Below are 16,836 nucleotides of genomic sequence, written 5' to 3'. Positions count from 1 at the left end.
CACTACAGCCCGACTCCCTAGTGCATTTTCTTATTGTGCTGCTGCTTTGTTTCTATGCATGATTGTTTTTCTTAAATATTTTTATTTATTTATTATGGAATAGAGACAGAGAAATTGAGAGGGGAGTGGGAGATAGGGTAAGACACAGAGACACCTGCAGCCCTGCTCCACCGCTCGTGAAGCTTACCCCTGCAGGTGAGGACCAGGAGCTTGAACCTGGTCCTTGCGCATTGTAACGTATGTGCTTAACCAGGTGCACCACTGCCTGGCCTCCATGATTTCTTTGTTTCTATGCATGATTTCTGCCTTTGTCTCTGGTTTCTGTGCCTTTATTTTATATCTTTCCCTTTGTAAGTTCAGTTCCAAGAAGGGGCTATTTCTTTTATTGTGGAACTTTTATTCTTCATATTTTTTAGCCTGAAATTTCCAGTGAATGCTAAATAAGGATGATACTGCTTTCCTCCTTGTCAGACATTCCAGTGCCTAAGAGTTCATGACACTGTTTTGTGTTTTAGTTGCTATTTAAGCTTGGTCTTTTTTTTTTTTTTAATCTTTCTTTGATAGAGATAGCCACAATTGAAAGGGGGAGGAACTAGAGAGGCTGAAAGACACCTGCAACCCTGCTTCACTCACAAAGCTTTCCCTCTGCAGGTGGGGACCAGGGGCTCAAACCCAGGTCCTTGCACATTACAACATGTACACTCAACCAGGTGTGCCCCCACCTGGCTCCTAAATTCAATCTAGTGATAGACCTAAATTCAATCTAGTGATAGACCTAAATCTAAATCTAGTGATAGACCTAAATTCAATCTAGTGATAGACCTTGACTAATTCAGTGAATTATTTCATCATTAGTAATTGGGCACTAGTTACATGCTATAAGCTGTGATAGACAGTATGATACAACAATAACAAAAATCCCTTTTCTGATTGTGAACTCAGTTTAGTGGTCTGGAACTTTAAACTACTGGTCATAGTGATTTCTTTTCACTACCCTATATTTCTCATTACTTAAAACTTTTAATATGAAGTTGCTTTTTGGATTCAGTTTCAGACTGCTAAAATTGTACATAAAGCCTTGATAAAGGGCCTGGGAGACACTTTAATGTAAAATATTTGCATGCCTGAGGCTTTGTGGTCTCAAGTTTAATCCCCTACACTACCATAATTCAGAACAAGCAGTGCTCTGGAGAGTGTGTATGTACCTTTCTTCCTTCTCCTCCTCCTCCTCCTTTTTTTAAAAATATTTTTTCATCTTTATCTATTTATTGGATAGAGACAGTCAGAAATCTAGAGGAAAGAGAGAGTGTGAGAGAGAGACCGACCTGCAGCATTGCTTCACCACTCGCAAAGCTTTCTCTATGCAGGTGGGAACTGGGGGATCGAACCTAGGTCCTTGTGCACTTTAATGCACTTAACCAAGTGCACCACCACCCAGACCCTGTACTTTTCTTTTCTAAAAAAAAATGTTTGTTTGTTTGTTTATTTATTTATTTATTTTACCAGAGCACTGATCAGCTCTAGTTAATGGTGTTGTAGGGTACTGAATCTGAAACTTTGGAGCCTCAGGCATGAGACCTTTGCATAACCATTATGCTATCTACCCCTGCTTTGCTCTTTAATCTCTAACCCAGACAAAAAGAAAATTTAGGTCTGATTTTCATGGTTGTTCTCATTTTTGGAAAACAGTGCTCTGGTTAAAAACAAAGGGGCTGGCAGAATAGTTCATTGGGATGAGCCATTTGTGCAAATTAGGTTCAAGCCCAACCCTCACTGCTTTTCAGTAAACTTTGGTGCTGTAGCTTCTTTCTGCATCTTTCTCTCTCTCTTTTTACCAGAGCATCAATCAGCTCTGGTTTGTAGTGGTACAGGGAATTGAAACTGGGACCTTAAGAGCCTCAGGCATGAGAGTCTTTTTGCGTAACCATTATGCTATCTACCCCCACCCCTCTCTGCTTTTCTCTCTCTCTCTCTCTCCCTCTCTTTTTAAGATTTTATTCATTTTTCCCACAACGACCCTGGGTCCATGCTCCCAGAGGTATAGGGAATGGGAAAGCTATTGGGGAGGGGATGGGATATGGAGATTGGGTGGCGAGAATTGTGTGGAGTTGTACCCCCCCATCCTATGATTTTGTTAATGTCTCCTTTATTAAATAAAAAAAAAGATTTTATTCATTTTTAATGAGAGATAGAGTGGGGTTGCACACGTACAACCAGAGCACTCACTGCTCAGTTCTGGCTTATGGTGGTCCTGGGGATTGAATCTGAGACCTCAAAGCCTCAGGCATGAATGCTGTTTATAGATCCATTATACTGTCTCCCCAGCTCTCTCTAGCTCTCTGTCTCTGAAAAATCAATGGAAGGGCTGGAAGATAGCTCACTTAGTAGAATAAATGCTTTATCAAATGTGAGGCCCTGAATTTGAGGATTGAGCATCACTGGATTGCTGGAGTGGTACCAACGTGTCTATTTCCTCTTAACCTCTTCCTCTTCTCTAAAAAGTAATAAGTAGTCCATACTCCCAGAGGGTTAAAGAATAGGAAAGCTCTATCAGGAGGGGATGGGATACGGAGTTCTGGTGGTGGAAATTGTACCCCTCTTATCCTATAGTCTTGCCAGTGTTTCCATTTTATAAATAAATAAATTCGTTTTTTAAAAAGTAATAAGTAAATTGACCTGGAGCAGTGGCATTGCACATGAACAGTGCCCTGTCACTGCATAAAAAAAACAAATCATTGAGACTTGGAGAGTGGAAGTGTGTTGGAGATAGTACAAGCTTTGATACTCTCCGTTGTAGCAATGTTATCTCTAGTCCTACTTACAGTGCTACAGAGTGGAAATTATTCTGATACACAAAGTTAAGGGACTTGGCTTGGGTGACAAAGTCAGATTGCAAGCTTGGTTTAATAACAAAGTTTCTACTATGGGTTGGCTTTTAAAAATGTTTAGTGAGAGAGAGCAAGAGAGCTAAAGCATCACTCTGGCATATGTGATGGCAATGAACTCAGGACTTCATGAATACAAGTCTGGCACTGTATGCAGTGTGCCACATTCTCCACCTTATGACCATTATTAGTGGTTGCTTTGGGAAAGGTGTTTTGCAGGTCCAAGAGTTTGAGATTGAGACTAAACCTGGGAAGATGAGGTTGGAATTGGTAATAATCAGAATACAGGGGAATTTAAAAGAGTTTAAGGAAATTTCAGTATGATATGAGATGAAATTGCTGAAAATCTGTGTGGTGTGGAAAGCTGCTTCTTTCTTTCTTTCTTTTTTTCTTTTTTCTTTTTTTTTTTTTCTCCAGGGTTATCTCTGGGCTCAGTGCCTGCACTATGGATCCACTGTTCCTGGAGGCCATTTTTTCCATTTTGTTGCATTTGTTGTTGTTGTATAGGATAGAGAAAAATTAAAAGAGAAAGGGAAGACAGAGAGGGAGAAAGAAAGATAGACACCTGAAGACCTGCTTCATTGCTTGTGAATCACCCCCACACACACTGCAGATGGGGCAGCTAGGGGCTCAAAATGGAATTCTTGAACCGGTCCTTGTACTTCATGCCTTGTGTGCTTAACTCACGGCGCTACCTCCCAGCCCTCTGGATAGCTTCTTTAGGCTTCCAGTGCAGTTGTAGGAGGGGGTAAATCAGGTGAAGATATGGATTTGGGTTTAATGTTTCTTGAGAAAAAGAATGGAGTGTGTGACTGAAGAAAAACATGCTTAGAACGAAGTATTGAGTGATAACTGCTTGAAAGACAGTGAAAAGGATAATACATTGCAGAAAGTAGACAGATAAAGTGTGTCAAAGACTTGGGATATGAAGGGCTGGGTGGTCGCGCACGTGGCTGAGTGCACATGTTACAATGCCCAAAGACCCAGGTTTGAGCCCGCGGTTCCCACCTTCAGGGGGACAGCTTTGCGTGTGGTGAAGCAGTCCTGCAGATGTCTCTCTGACTCTGTCTCTATCACCCCCTCTACTTTCAATTTCTGGCTGTCTCTATCTAATAAATAAAAATTAAAAAAAAAGACTTGGAATAGGAGAAGTGAGTTTAATCTTTTAAAAATTAATTTAGTTATTTGAGGGAGAAAACACAAACAAGAGTATTACTATAGGGTATATGGTACCAGGGATTGAACCCAGGACCTCATGCTTGAGAATCCAATGCTTTATCTATTTGCCACCTCCTGGATCACAGAGAAAGTTGTCTTAAAGGAAATTGACAGGACGGGAGTAGATAGCATAATGGTTGTGCAAAGAGACCCTCATGTGAAAGGCTCCAATGTCTCCACACCACCATAAACTAAGAGTTGAGCAGTGCTCTGGTCAAAAGAAAAGAAAACTGACAGAGAAGAATGTTAAATAAAGTCTGCCCATATCTATACACTGTTGGAGGATGTAGGGGCACAGAACTTTAATGGTGGGTGTGGTGTAGAATTATACATCTATTGTAAATCACTAATGAACATATAATAATAAAATTAAATAAGTTTGTAAAAAAGTCATATTTATGTATTTTACCCTTTTGTTGCCCTAATTGTTTTATTGTTGTAGTTATTGTTGTTATTGATGTTTGTGTTCTTGGATAGGACAGAGAGAAATGGAGAGAGAAGGGGAAGAGAAAGATAGACACCTGAAGACCTGCTTCACTGCCTGTGAAGTGACCCCCCTGCAAGTGGGGAGCCGGGGGCTCGAACCGGGATCCTTACGCTTTGCACTACCGCCCGACTCCCAAAAAGTCATATTTATTAATGAGATAGAGATGAGGAGAGAAAGAACCAGAGGTGATCCGGGAGGTGGCACAGTAGATGAAGCATTGGACTCTTAAACATGAGGTACTGAGTTCAAACCCTGGCACATGTACCAGAGTGAGGTCTGGTTCTTTCTCTTCTATCATTTTTCATGAGTAAATAAAATCTTAAAAAAAAAAATGGCGTACCTGATTGTGTTTTTGCAGAAACTTCTTATAACTGGTGGTAGAAATGCCATATGTTACAAGCCTTAATGACATTGGGGTCATTAAGGTCCCTGAAAGTGGCTATATGAAATTAAAAAAGAAAGAAAAAAGAACCAGAGTGATGTTCTCCCAGAGACTAAACTCAGGACTTCATGCTTGAGAGTACAGTGTTTTATCCACTGTGCCACCTCGTGGACCATGTGGGTATTTATTTTTTAAACTTTGTTTATTTATTTTAGCTGATAGAGATCAAGAAATTGAGAGGGTGAGGGAGATAAAGAGGGAGAGGAAGACAGAGAGACACCTGCAGATCTACTTAACCACTAGTGAAGCTTTCCCCGTGCAGGTGGGGACCAGGGGCTTGAACCTGGATCCTTGATGATAGTCATGCACTTAACCAGGTGCACCACCACCTGGCCCCTATAGTTTTAAAAGATTTATTTACTTGCTGATGAGAGAGAACCAGAGTGTCACTCTGACATATGCAGTGTTAGGGATTTAACTCTGGATCTTGTACTACTAAATCCAATATTCTAGCCACTCCAAAACCTCCCAGGTCATATAAATCAAATGTTCTTAACAGTTCTTAAGAGCTTTCTAATTCCTGTGTGAGGTATACATAGTGTTAAGTATTTGTAGATACTATGATGTTATCTCTTTATGGACATAGTAATTCATGTGATCCTTTACATTTTTCAAGGACAAGGGAATTCAAAGCTATCTAATATTTTGGATATTGAGATCACCTTCTTGGGATTTTTAGATTACGATGAAGATGATTATGATGCTGACTGTGAAGACATTGATTGCAAGTTGATGCCGCCTCCACCTCCACCACCAAGACCATTGAAAAAAGATAAGGATCAGGATACTATTAGCGGTGGTAAGTTGGAGCTTGTCTGTTTTTGTCTAAGAGGTAAATCCTGCTCATAAGTGCAGCAAAGGGTGCAAGTTCCAAAAGTGATAGAATTTTTTTTTTTTTTTTTGTAAAAAGACTTGTTTCATATGAGATGGAGTTTTAAGTCATTTCCCTTTTCATCTGCAGGGTAGGTAGCATCTGTTAAATTTTGCTGTGGTTTTATTTTAATTTATTTTTTATCACATTTCTTTATTTATTTGATAGAGACAGCCAGAAATCGAGACAGTAGGGGAGATAGAGGGGGGGAGAAAGAGAGACTCCTGCAGCCATACTTCACCACTCGCAAAGCTTTCCCTCTGCAGGTGGGGACCAGGGGCTCAAACCTGGGTCTTTGAACATTATAACATGTACACTTAACCAGGTGTGTCACCGCCCGGCCCCTTGGGTTTTATTTTATACTAAGCAATTTTAGTGTAATCCTGAAGGCTTAAAAGTGATAGTTTCCTGAACTAGTCATAATAAGGCCTGAGTGATATAAAAGTTTTATGTACAATTTCTGTTGATTTCATCCCTTTAGTCTAAAATACTTAAAGAAATGTAGTGTTTGTAATAGTGTTTGTTTTCTTTTATCACAACCCTAGGGTACCAGGTATCAGGTGAGTTGGGAATGGTGGGAAATAATTGCAATGAATTTTCCGGGTCGCATACTAGTAATTTGGGTGCTTGGAACTATGCCCCCTGCCACTGAGCCATGCATTTAGCCTAGAGTGAGTGTTGGCTGATTTTGAGGAAGTATGTTCACAGTTACATGCCAAAGGGGTTTCTCTTCCTTGTTGCAGTGACTGAGGATGGAGAAGGCATCATCTTGCCCTCCATCATTGCCCCTTCCTCTTTGGCCTCAGAGAAAGTGGACTTCAGTAGTTCCTCTGACTCAGAATCTGATATGGGACCTCATGAAGCAACACAGGCAGAATCTGAGGATGGAAAGCTGACTCTACCATTGGCTGGGATTATGCAGCATGATGCCACCAAGCTGTTGCCAAGTGTCACAGAGCTGTTCCCAGAATTTCGACCTGGAAAGGTACTTTCAGTGGAGAATGCCCATGTTACAAACAACCATTTTAAATACTAATAGTTCTTTCATTAAGATGCAGCATATAGAATGGATGATTTAAAGGTTTCATTATTTACTGATACTGTATTAGCTTTTTTAAAAAGATGTATGCATTGGTAGTACATGTGATTTAATGTAAGTCTCATTAAAAATTGTTGTTCTTAAAGGAACTAGTTCAAATTATTATTATAACTGCTATTTAAAAGTTTATTCATTTATGAGCGAGTGAAGGGAGAGAAGCAGAACATCACTCTGGCATATGTGATGCCAGGGATCAAACTCAGTACTTGTTACAAGTCCAGCACTTTATCCACTGTTCCCCTCCTCGGCTGCTAGTCCAGCTTATTAAAGGGATAGTTTATGGGGTGGGGGAGATAACATAAGCACCACGCGCTAACCTAACCGATTGTGCCAATGGAGCAAAGAGGGGGAGATAACATAATGGTTATGCAAAGAGACTTTTCTGCCTGAGACTTCAAAGTCCCAGGTTCAGTCTCCCATAACACCACAAGCAAGAGTTGAGCACTTCTCTTGGGGGGGTGGGGAGGACACTTTACTTTCTTGTTATTCATTTGTTGTTGGTACCTGGACTTCAGTGCCCCATGCTAACTGTGTGTGGGGGCAGGCCAGGGGTGGGAAGAAAGGCACCACATCACTGAAGCTTGCTCCTGTGTATTGGGGGCCAGGCTTGAACCTGAGTCTTGCACATGGCAAAGCAGCACATACCCAAGGAAGCTTTTTTGTCAGCCCCTATTGTTTCCTATTGTCGGCCTCTGTGTCTCTGACATAGTAATGTATTCTATGTTGTAGGTGTTACGTTTTCTACGTCTTTTTGGACCAGGGAAAAATGTCCCATCTGTTTGGCGGAGTGCCCGGAGAAAGAGGAAAAAGAAGCACCGCGAGCTAATACAGGAAGACCAGATCCAGGAAGTGGAGTGCTCAATAGAATCAGAAATCTATGAGAAATCTTTGTGGAACTATGATTATGCCCCACCACCTCCTCCAGAGCAATGTCTCTCTGATGATGAAGTAGGCAAAATAGGGACCTGGGATCAACATGTATGGGGAACAAATGAGTTCTACCTAGTTTATATGTAAATTGGAAATAATGCCTCAACAGGCAGAGTCCTGTGCTTGTTATCAGTGAGAAATCACGAATTCAATTCTAGTGGCAGCCCTCCCCTGTTGTAATAGAAAAGTATTAGTAGTTTATATATAAATTGGAAATAATGCCTCAACAGGCAGAGTCCTGTGCTTGTTATCAGTGAGAAATCACGAATTCAATTCTAGTGGCAGCCCTCCCCTGTTGTAATAGAAAAGTATTAGAAGAAGGCAGATGGTGGTATACTCATTAGTGAATAGGAAAGTTTGAATGATTGGCAATGTGCTGTGATAGATTTCCACTGTCAAGTTTTTATTTTTTATTTAATGATACTACCATTCCTGTGTCAGTTTTTACTTTCTTTTTAAAGATTTTTTAAAAATTTTATGAGCTAGATAAAGAGTCCCCAGAACTTAATATTTTAGATGGGGGTGGGTGGGTGGAGAGAAGACCTAGTGCCATGGTGCTCCATTGTGTTGCCAGAGCTCAAACCTAGGACCTGCCTGGTAAAGTGTGTGTTCTTTCTGTTAGGTGCCTATAAACGCCGACTTAACTTTTGGCATCAGGAAAATCCTCTCCTCTCCTTCATTCTATTACAGATTACAATGATGGCTCCTGTAGAATGCAAGTTTTCCCAATCAACTGGAGATATAGATAAAGTGACAGATACTAAGCCAAGAGTGGCTGAATGGCGTTATGGGCCTGCTCGACTGTGGTATGATATGCTGGGCGTCCCTGAAGATGGCAGTGGGTTTGACTATGGTTTCAAATTGAGAAAGATGGAACAAGAACCCGCAGTAAAATACAAAGTGGTGGAGGTAAGCAGCATGTGTGTTAGAAATTACTGTGACTAAGACTCTCAACTTTGCTTAACTTTACTTTTCAGTTGGGGAGTGATTTGGTAGAAGATTTAGGTGTCTTAAATCTTTTGGTTGGTATGACATAGCACTCTTAGCAACTAGATCCTATTGTAAATTTTCTGCTTTTCTATTAACTTTTTTTTTAAGGCTGATTTATTTTAAGAGACAGTTTTACATGGGGGTGAGCTGGAGAGCTAGCTTACTGCATAAAGTGTTTTCCTTGCCATTTATGTGGCCCAGGTTTGAGACCTGGCATGACATGAGAGTGTGAGGTGTTTCTATTTTCTCTGTTTCTCTCTCTCTCACTTCACTCTCTGCTTCTATCAGAATGAAAAAATAGTGGTGGATTGGTGAAATACACACACACACACACACACCCCTCTCTTTCTCTCTCTGCTTCCACCAAAAACCAAGCAGTGAAAAAAACAGCGGGAGCAGGTTAAGCACATGTGACACATAGTGCAAGGACCGGTGTAAGGATCCTGGTTCGAGCCTCTGGTTCCCTACCTGCAGGGGAGTCACTTCACAGGCGGTGAAGCAGGTCTGCAGGTGTAGTCACCCCCCTCCGTCTCCCCCTCTCTCCATTTCTCTCTGTCCTATCCAACAACATCAATAACAACAACAGCAATAAAACAACAAGGGCAATAAAAGGGAATAAATAAATATTTTTTAAAAAACAAAAAAAGAACACCATTCTGGTACATGTAGTGCCAGTGGTCAAATCAGGAACCTTAAGATGCAAGTCTTATACTGATAGCTTATGTTTATGAAATGAGTACATTGCCAGATAGAGAAAAAACAGCTATTTCTTTGTTTTAAAGTTCTTTTCTTAAGTCACATACCACATTCGATGTATCTGATATATTTGACTTGTAATTCAAAGTGATAACTTTTATCAGTGACCAGGGATTTTTTTTGTTCCTTTTGTGCTTCTGAAGGAGTTTAGGAAATTTGAAGAAAGCAATGGTACTGATCTTCTGGCTGATGAAAACTTCTTGATGGTGACACAGTTGCATTGGGAAGACGATATCATTTGGGATGGGGAAGATGTCAAACACAAAGGGACAAAACCTCAGCGTGCAAGCCTGGCAGGTTGGCTTCCTTCCAGCACAACTAGGAATGCCATGGCTTACAATGTTCAGCAAGGTATATATACGTCTCTATGTCAGCTGTATCCGGCACATTACCCTTCATGTCAACCATCCTAAATGTGTCTAGCTGTTATATTTTGGATCTGTGGCCTGACCCTTGCCCATAATAAATATTTTTACCCTACTACTGCACTTGGACAGATTTCTCCTTAGAAAAATGCAAAAAAAAAATTGAAGATACAAATCTGAGCACTGGGGAGACAGCATAATGGTTATGCAAAAGTGCTTTTATGCCTGAGGGTCTTGAGTCCCAGGTTCAATCCCCAATATAAGCCAGAGTTGAACAGTGTACTAATTAAAGTAAAGTAAAATAAAATAAGGGCCAGGCGGTGGCAAACCTGGTTGAGTGCACATGTTAACATGTATAAGGACCCGGGTTCAAGCCCCTGCTCCCTACCTGCAGGGGGATAGCTTTGCAAGTGGTAAAGCAGTCCTACAGATGTCTCTTTGCCACTCTCCCTATCTGTCACCCCCTTCTCTCTATTTCTGGCTGTTTCCATCCAATACAGATGATTTAAAAAAAATGAAAAATGGGAGTCGGGCTATAGCGCAGCGGGTTAAGCGCAGGTGGCGCGAAGCACAAAGACCGGCATAAGGATCCCAGTTCGAACCCCAGCTCCCCACCTGCAGGGGAGTCGCTTCACAGGCGGTGAAGCAGGACTGCAGGTGTCTATCTTTCTCTCCTCCTCTCTGTCTTCCCCTCCTCTCTCCATTTCTCTCTGTCCTATCCAACAACGACAACAACAATAATAACTACAACAATGAAACAACAAGGGCAACAAAAGGGAATAAATAAATAAAATAAATATAAAAAAATTGAAAAATATTTTGAACTATAATTTCTTCATCTTTATTTTTTAAAAGATTATTTATTTATTAGAAAGAGAAAGAACCATTAATCTGGTATATGTGCTGCCGGGGATCACTCTCAGGATCTCATGATTGACAGTCTAGTGCCTTAGCCACTGTGCCACTTCCCGGACCACATTTGCTTCATCTTTATAGTGTACTTTTGTATCCCAAGTCCTTGCCTATGTTCTATATTTGTTGTTATTCTTCTTAAGGAGAATAAAAAAAAAGATTATACCAATTTTATTTTGAAAATAATGTAAAAAACATCAGATAATCACTTAAATTTTTTAAAAATTATCTTTATTTTACTTATTGGATAGAGACAGCCAGAAATCTAGAGGTAAGGGAGTGATTGAGAGGGAGAGACAGAGAGACACCTGCAACATTGCGTCACTTGCAAAGCTTTCCCCCTATAGGTGGGGACTTAGGGCTCAAACCTGGGTCCTTGTGCATTGTCACATGTGCACTCAACCAGGTGCACCACCACCTGGTCCCTCAGATAATCACTATTCAGAGGTTATAAACTTAAAATTTGTGGAGCCAAGTGGTGGCATACTGGGTTAAGCACCACATATTGCGAAGTGCAATGATCCCAGTTCTAGTCCCCGGCTTCCTGCCTGCTGAGGAGTCACTTCACAAGTGATGAAGCAGGTCTGCATGTGTCTTATCTTTCTCTTTATCTTCCCTTTATCCCTCAATTTCTCTTTTTTTTTAAAAGAATTTATTTATTCATGAGAAAGGAGAGAAAGAACCAGACATCACTCTGATACATGTGCTGCCTGGGATCAAACTCAGGAACTCATGGTTGAGAATTCAATGCTTTATCTACTGCGCCACCTCTGGGACCACAATTTCTCTGTTCTATCTAATAAAAAAAATGAGGAACATGGCCACCTGGAGCAGTGGCTTCATCATGCCATCACAGAGCCGCTGCAATAACCCTGAAGGCAAAATAATAATAATAAATAAATAAGCCTACGATTTGGCCTATTTTCTTTTAAAATTTCTGTCTGTATAGTTGAGCTGATTTGTATAGGTATAGTTTTGTGTACTGGTTTTACTTAACAAGTATTCTTTTTTTCCCACACCCTTAACAAATATTCTGTATTACTTATTTGTTCTTCACAACACTTTAAAATTTTTTATATATATTTATTTTCCCTTTTGTTGCTTTATTGTTTCTAGTTGTTGTTACTGATGTCATTGTTGTTAGATAGGACAGAGAGGAATGGAGAGAGGAGGGGAAGACGGGGAGAGAAAGATAGACACCTGCAGACTTACAACAATGGCATCAATAACAACAATAGTAATAACTACAACAATAAAACAAGGGCAACAAAAGGGAATAAATAAATAAATATTAAAAAACAAATATAGAAAGCTAAGTAAAAGAAAATGTATTAACTTCACAGTGGTTATTTTTACTTTGTAAGATCAAAAGAAAAGAAAAAAACACTAGCTTTTCAAATACTTTTTGTTAAGAGAGAAAACCAGAGAATCGCTGACATTTGTGCTAAGAGTCAAATTCAGGATTTCATGTTTGCAGGTCTGATGCTATACAAACTGCTTCCTCCTGGGCTGCAGCTTTAGTTTCTGCTGCAGAACATTTTGCAATGAATATTTTTGTCTGCAGTTTCTTTTTTTTAATATTTATTTATTTTCTTTGGTTGCCCTTGATTTACTGTTGTAGTGATTATTATTGTTGTATTGATGTTGTTGTTGGATAGGACAGAGAGAAATGGAGAGAGGAAGGGAAGACAGAGAGAGGGAGAGAAAGACACCTGCAGACCTGCTTCACTGCTTGAATCATGCAGTTTCTTCTCCTCCTTCTTCTCCTTCTCTTTTTTTTTTAAATAATTTATTTCTTTATTGGGGAATTAATGCTTTACATTCAACAGTAAATACAATAGTTTGTACATGCATAACATTCCCCAGATTCCCATTTAACAATACAACCCCCATTATGTCATTCATCATCTTTCATGGACCTGTATTCTCCCCACCCACCCACCCACCCCAGAGTCTTTTACTTTGGTGTAATACTCCAATTCCATTTCAGGTTCAACTTGTGTTTTCTTTTCTAATTTTGTTTTTCAACTTCGGCCTGAGAGTGAGATCATCCCATATTCATCCTTCAGTTTCTGACTTATTTCACTCAACATGATTTTTTCAAGGTCCATCCAAGATCGGCTGAAAACGGTGAAGTCACCATTTTTTACAGCTGAGTAGTATTCCATTGTGTATATATACCACAACTTGCTCAGCCACTCATCTGTTGTTGGACACCTGGGTTGCTTCCAGGTTTTGGCTATTACAAATTGTGCTGCCAAGAACATATGTGTACACAGATCTTTTTGGATGGATGTGTTGGGTTCCTTAGGATATATCCCCAGGAGGGGAATTGCAGGGTCATAGGGTAGGTCCATTTCTAGCCTTCTGAGAGTTCTCCAGACTGTTCTTGAAAGAGGTTGGACCAATTGACATTCCCATTAGCAGTGTAGGAGGGTTCCTTTGACCCCACACCCTCTCCATCATTTGCTGCTGTTACCTTTTCTGATGTATGACATTCTCACAGGAGTGAAGTGATATCTCATTGTTGTCTTGATTTGCCTTTCTCTGACAATCAGAGACTTGGAGCATTTTTTCATGTGTTTCTCGGCCTTTTGGATCTCTTCTGTGGTGAATATTCTGTCCAAGTCCTCACCCCATTTTTGGATGGGGTTATTTGTTGTCTTGTTGAGTGTGGCAAGCTCTTTATATATGTTGGTTATTAAACTCTTATGGCATGTAAAGATCTTCTCCCATTCTGTGAGGGGTCTCTTGGTTTGGGTAGTGGTTTCTTTTGCTGTGAAGAAGCTTTTTAATTTGATGTAGTCCGATAGGTTTATACTTGCCTTAGTCTTCCTTGTAATTGGATTCGTTTCATTGAAAATGTCTTTAAAATTTATGCGGAAAAAGGTTCTGCCAATATTTTCCTCTAAGTATCTGATAGTTTCTGGTCTAACATCCAAGTCCTTGATCTACTTGGAATTTGGTGAAATACAGTGATTCAGTTTCATTCTTCTGCATGTTTCAACCCATTGTTTCCAACACCATTTGTTGAAGAGACTCTGCTTTCCCCATGTAATAGTCTGGGCCCCTTTGTCAAAGATTAGATGTCCATAGGTGTGGGGCCTCATTTCTGGGCTCTCAATTCTATTCCACTGGTCAGTGTGTCTGTTCATGTTGCAGTACCAAGCAGTTTTGATGACAATGGCCCTATAATACAGTTTGAGATCTGGGAGTGTGATGCCTCCGGTTCTGTTCTTTTTTCTCAAGATTGTTTTGGCAATTCTAGGTCTTTTCTGGTTCCAGATAAACATTTGTAGCATTTGTTCTATTCTCCTAAGAAATGTGCTTGGGATCTTGATGGGGATAGCATTAAATTTGTAGATGGCTCTGGGTAATATATTCATTTTGATGATGTTACTTCTTCCAACCCATGAACATGGAATATCTTTCCACTTCTTTGTGTCTTTTTCAATTTCTTTGAGTAGTGACTCATAATTTTCAGTATACAAGTCTTTCACTTCCTTGGTTAGATTTACTCCTAGATATTTTATTGTTTTTGTTGCTATAGAAAAAGGAACTGATTTTTGAATTTCAATTTCTTCTAACTTAGTGTTTTCATAGAGGAATGCCACTGACTTTTGAATGTTAATTTTGTAGCCTGACACCTTACTGTATTGCCTGATGATTTCCAAAAGCTTCTTGCTGGATTCCTTAGGTTTTTCCATGTATACTATCATGTCATCTGCAAATAAGGAGAGTTTGACTTCTTCTCTTCCAATCTGTATGCCTTTAATTCCTTGCTCTTGCCTGATTGCTATGGCAAGAACTTCCAACACTATGTTGAATAGTAATGGTGATAGTGGGCAGCCCTGTCTAGTAACTGATCTGAGTGGAAATGCTTCCAGTTTTTCACCATTGAGTATGATGTTGGCTGTAGATTTGCTATATATAGACTCCACTATCTTCAGGAATTTTCCATCTGTTCCCATTTTTTGTAGTGTTTTGATCATAAAGGGATGTTGTATTTTGTCAAAGGCTTTCTCTGCATCTGTTGATATGACCATGTGGTTTTTGGTCTTGCTTTTTTTGATGTGGTGGATCACATTGATTGATTTACGTATATTAAACCAACCTTGCATGCCCCACTTGGTCATGATGAACAATCTTTTTGATATACTGCTGTATCCGGTTGGCTAGCATTTTGTTCAATATTTTAGCATCTATGTTCATCAGAGATATTGGTCTGAAGTTTTCTTTTTTGGTTGTGTCCCTGTCTGCTTTTGGTATCAGAGTGATGTTGGCTTCATAGAAGCTGGCAGGGAGTATTCCAGTGTCTTCAATCTTCTGGAAATCTTTTAAAAGTAGAGGTATTAGTTCTTCTTTGAAGGTTTTGTAGAATTCATTTGTAAAACCATCTGGTCCAGGACTTTTATTTTTGGGAAGATTTTTGATAACTGTTTCAATTTCATTAGCTGTGATGGGCCTGTTCATGTTATCCACTTCCTCTTTACTTAGTTTTAGAAGTTGGTAGGTATCTAGGAAATCATTCATTTCTTCCAGGTTCTCTAGCTTGGTGGCATATAGTTGTTCATAGAAGCCTCGCATGATATCTTGAATTTCTGCAGTGTCTGTTGTGATATCTCCTCTTTCATTTACTATCTGATTTATTTGGGTCTTCTCCCTTTTTTGTTTTATGAGTCTGGCTAAAGGTTTGTCAATTTTGTTTACTCTTTCGAAGAACCAACATTTACTTTCATTGATCTTTTGTATTGTTTTCCTATTCTCACTGTTATTTATTTCTGCCCTAACTTTAGTGATTTCTGGCCTTCTGGTTGCTTTAGGATTCCTTTATTGTTCTTCTTCTAGGTCTTTAAGATGTGCAATCAGGCTGTTTATTTGTGCCTTTTCTTGTTTCCTAATGTGTGCTTGTATAGCTATGAACTTCCCTCTTAGGACTGCTTTAGCTGTGTTCCAAATATTTTGATAGCTTGTGTCTTCATTTTCATTGAACTCTCGAAACATTTTGATTTCTTCCTTGATTTCCTCTTTGACCCAGAAGTTGTTAAGAAGTGTACTGTTGAGCTTCTACATTTTGGGACTGTTACTAATCTTTTGTTGATTGTGTTAGTTTAATTCCACTGTGGTCTGAGAAGATGCTTGGGATGATTTCAGTGCTCTTGAATTGGCTGAATTTCTGGCCTAACATGTGGTCTATCCTTGTGAATGACCCATGTGGATTTGAGTAAAATGTGTATTCCAGTTTCTTGGGATGAATGACTCTGAAAATGTCCAATAGTTCTAGTCTATCTATCGCTTCATTTAGCTCCCTTATGTCTTTATTGATTTTCTGCCTGGATGATCTGTCAAGTTGAGAGAGTGGGGTGTTGAAGTCCCCTACTATGATTGTGTTACTGTTAATATATTGCTGTAGCTCTTTCAGTAGAAGTTTGATGTATTTAGATGGCTTCTCATTGGGTGCATAGATATTAATAATTGTTAAGTCCTCTTGATTGACTGATCCTCTGAGCATTAAGTAGTGTCCATTCCTATCTTTTTTAATCTTATCTATTTTAAAGTCTATCATTTCAGATATGAGAATAGCTGTTCCTGCCCTTTTTTGTGGGCCATTGGCTTGTATGATAGTTTTCCATCCTTTCACTTTAAGTCTGTGTTTGTCTTGTTGAGTTAGGTGGGTTTCCTGTAGACAGCATATTGTTGGGTTGTGTTTTATGATCCATCTTCCTACTCTGTGTCTTTTAATAGGTGAATTTAGGCCATTGACATTTATTGATATCAAAGATTGAAGATATTTTAACGCCATTCTTTTATTGTTTTAGAGTGTTTTGATATATGTCCTATTTGTGGTGGTCTGGTTGTTTATAGGAGACCTTTCAGAACT

The 16,836-nt window shown here is 39.5% G+C and overlaps 1 protein-coding gene and 1 non-coding gene across 6 annotated transcripts in view; both read left to right on the top strand.

The window, feature by feature from the left end:
* The window catches only part of TAF1 (TATA-box binding protein associated factor 1), a 104,932-nt gene that overhangs the window by 3,648 nt on the left and 84,448 nt on the right, over positions 1 to 16,836 (top strand). For 3 of the 5 annotated variants that reach the window (XM_060183253.1, XM_060183255.1, XM_060183258.1), the window contains exons 4-8: positions 5,712 to 5,831; positions 6,647 to 6,888; positions 7,732 to 7,950; positions 8,623 to 8,841; positions 9,822 to 10,029. In XM_060183253.1, the coding sequence (XP_060039236.1) occupies positions 5,712 to 5,831; positions 6,647 to 6,888; positions 7,732 to 7,950; positions 8,623 to 8,841; positions 9,822 to 10,029 (1,008 nt within the window). The remainder of the gene's footprint in view (positions 1 to 5,711; positions 5,832 to 6,646; positions 6,889 to 7,731; positions 7,951 to 8,622; positions 8,842 to 9,821; positions 10,030 to 16,836) is intronic. The other 2 variants (XM_060183254.1, XM_060183256.1) reach the window with 1 other exon arrangement.
* On the top strand, positions 4,907 to 5,037 carry LOC132536072 (small nucleolar RNA SNORA33). The gene has a single exon (XR_009547753.1). It is a non-coding gene; the product is annotated as a small nucleolar RNA SNORA33 (small nucleolar RNA).

This window comes from Erinaceus europaeus, chromosome X (genome assembly GCF_950295315.1).
Source record: "Erinaceus europaeus chromosome X, mEriEur2.1, whole genome shotgun sequence".
In the NCBI taxonomy this organism is placed as follows: Eukaryota; Metazoa; Chordata; class Mammalia; order Eulipotyphla; family Erinaceidae; genus Erinaceus; species Erinaceus europaeus.
This window is presented reverse-complemented; position numbering and strand designations above follow the sequence as displayed.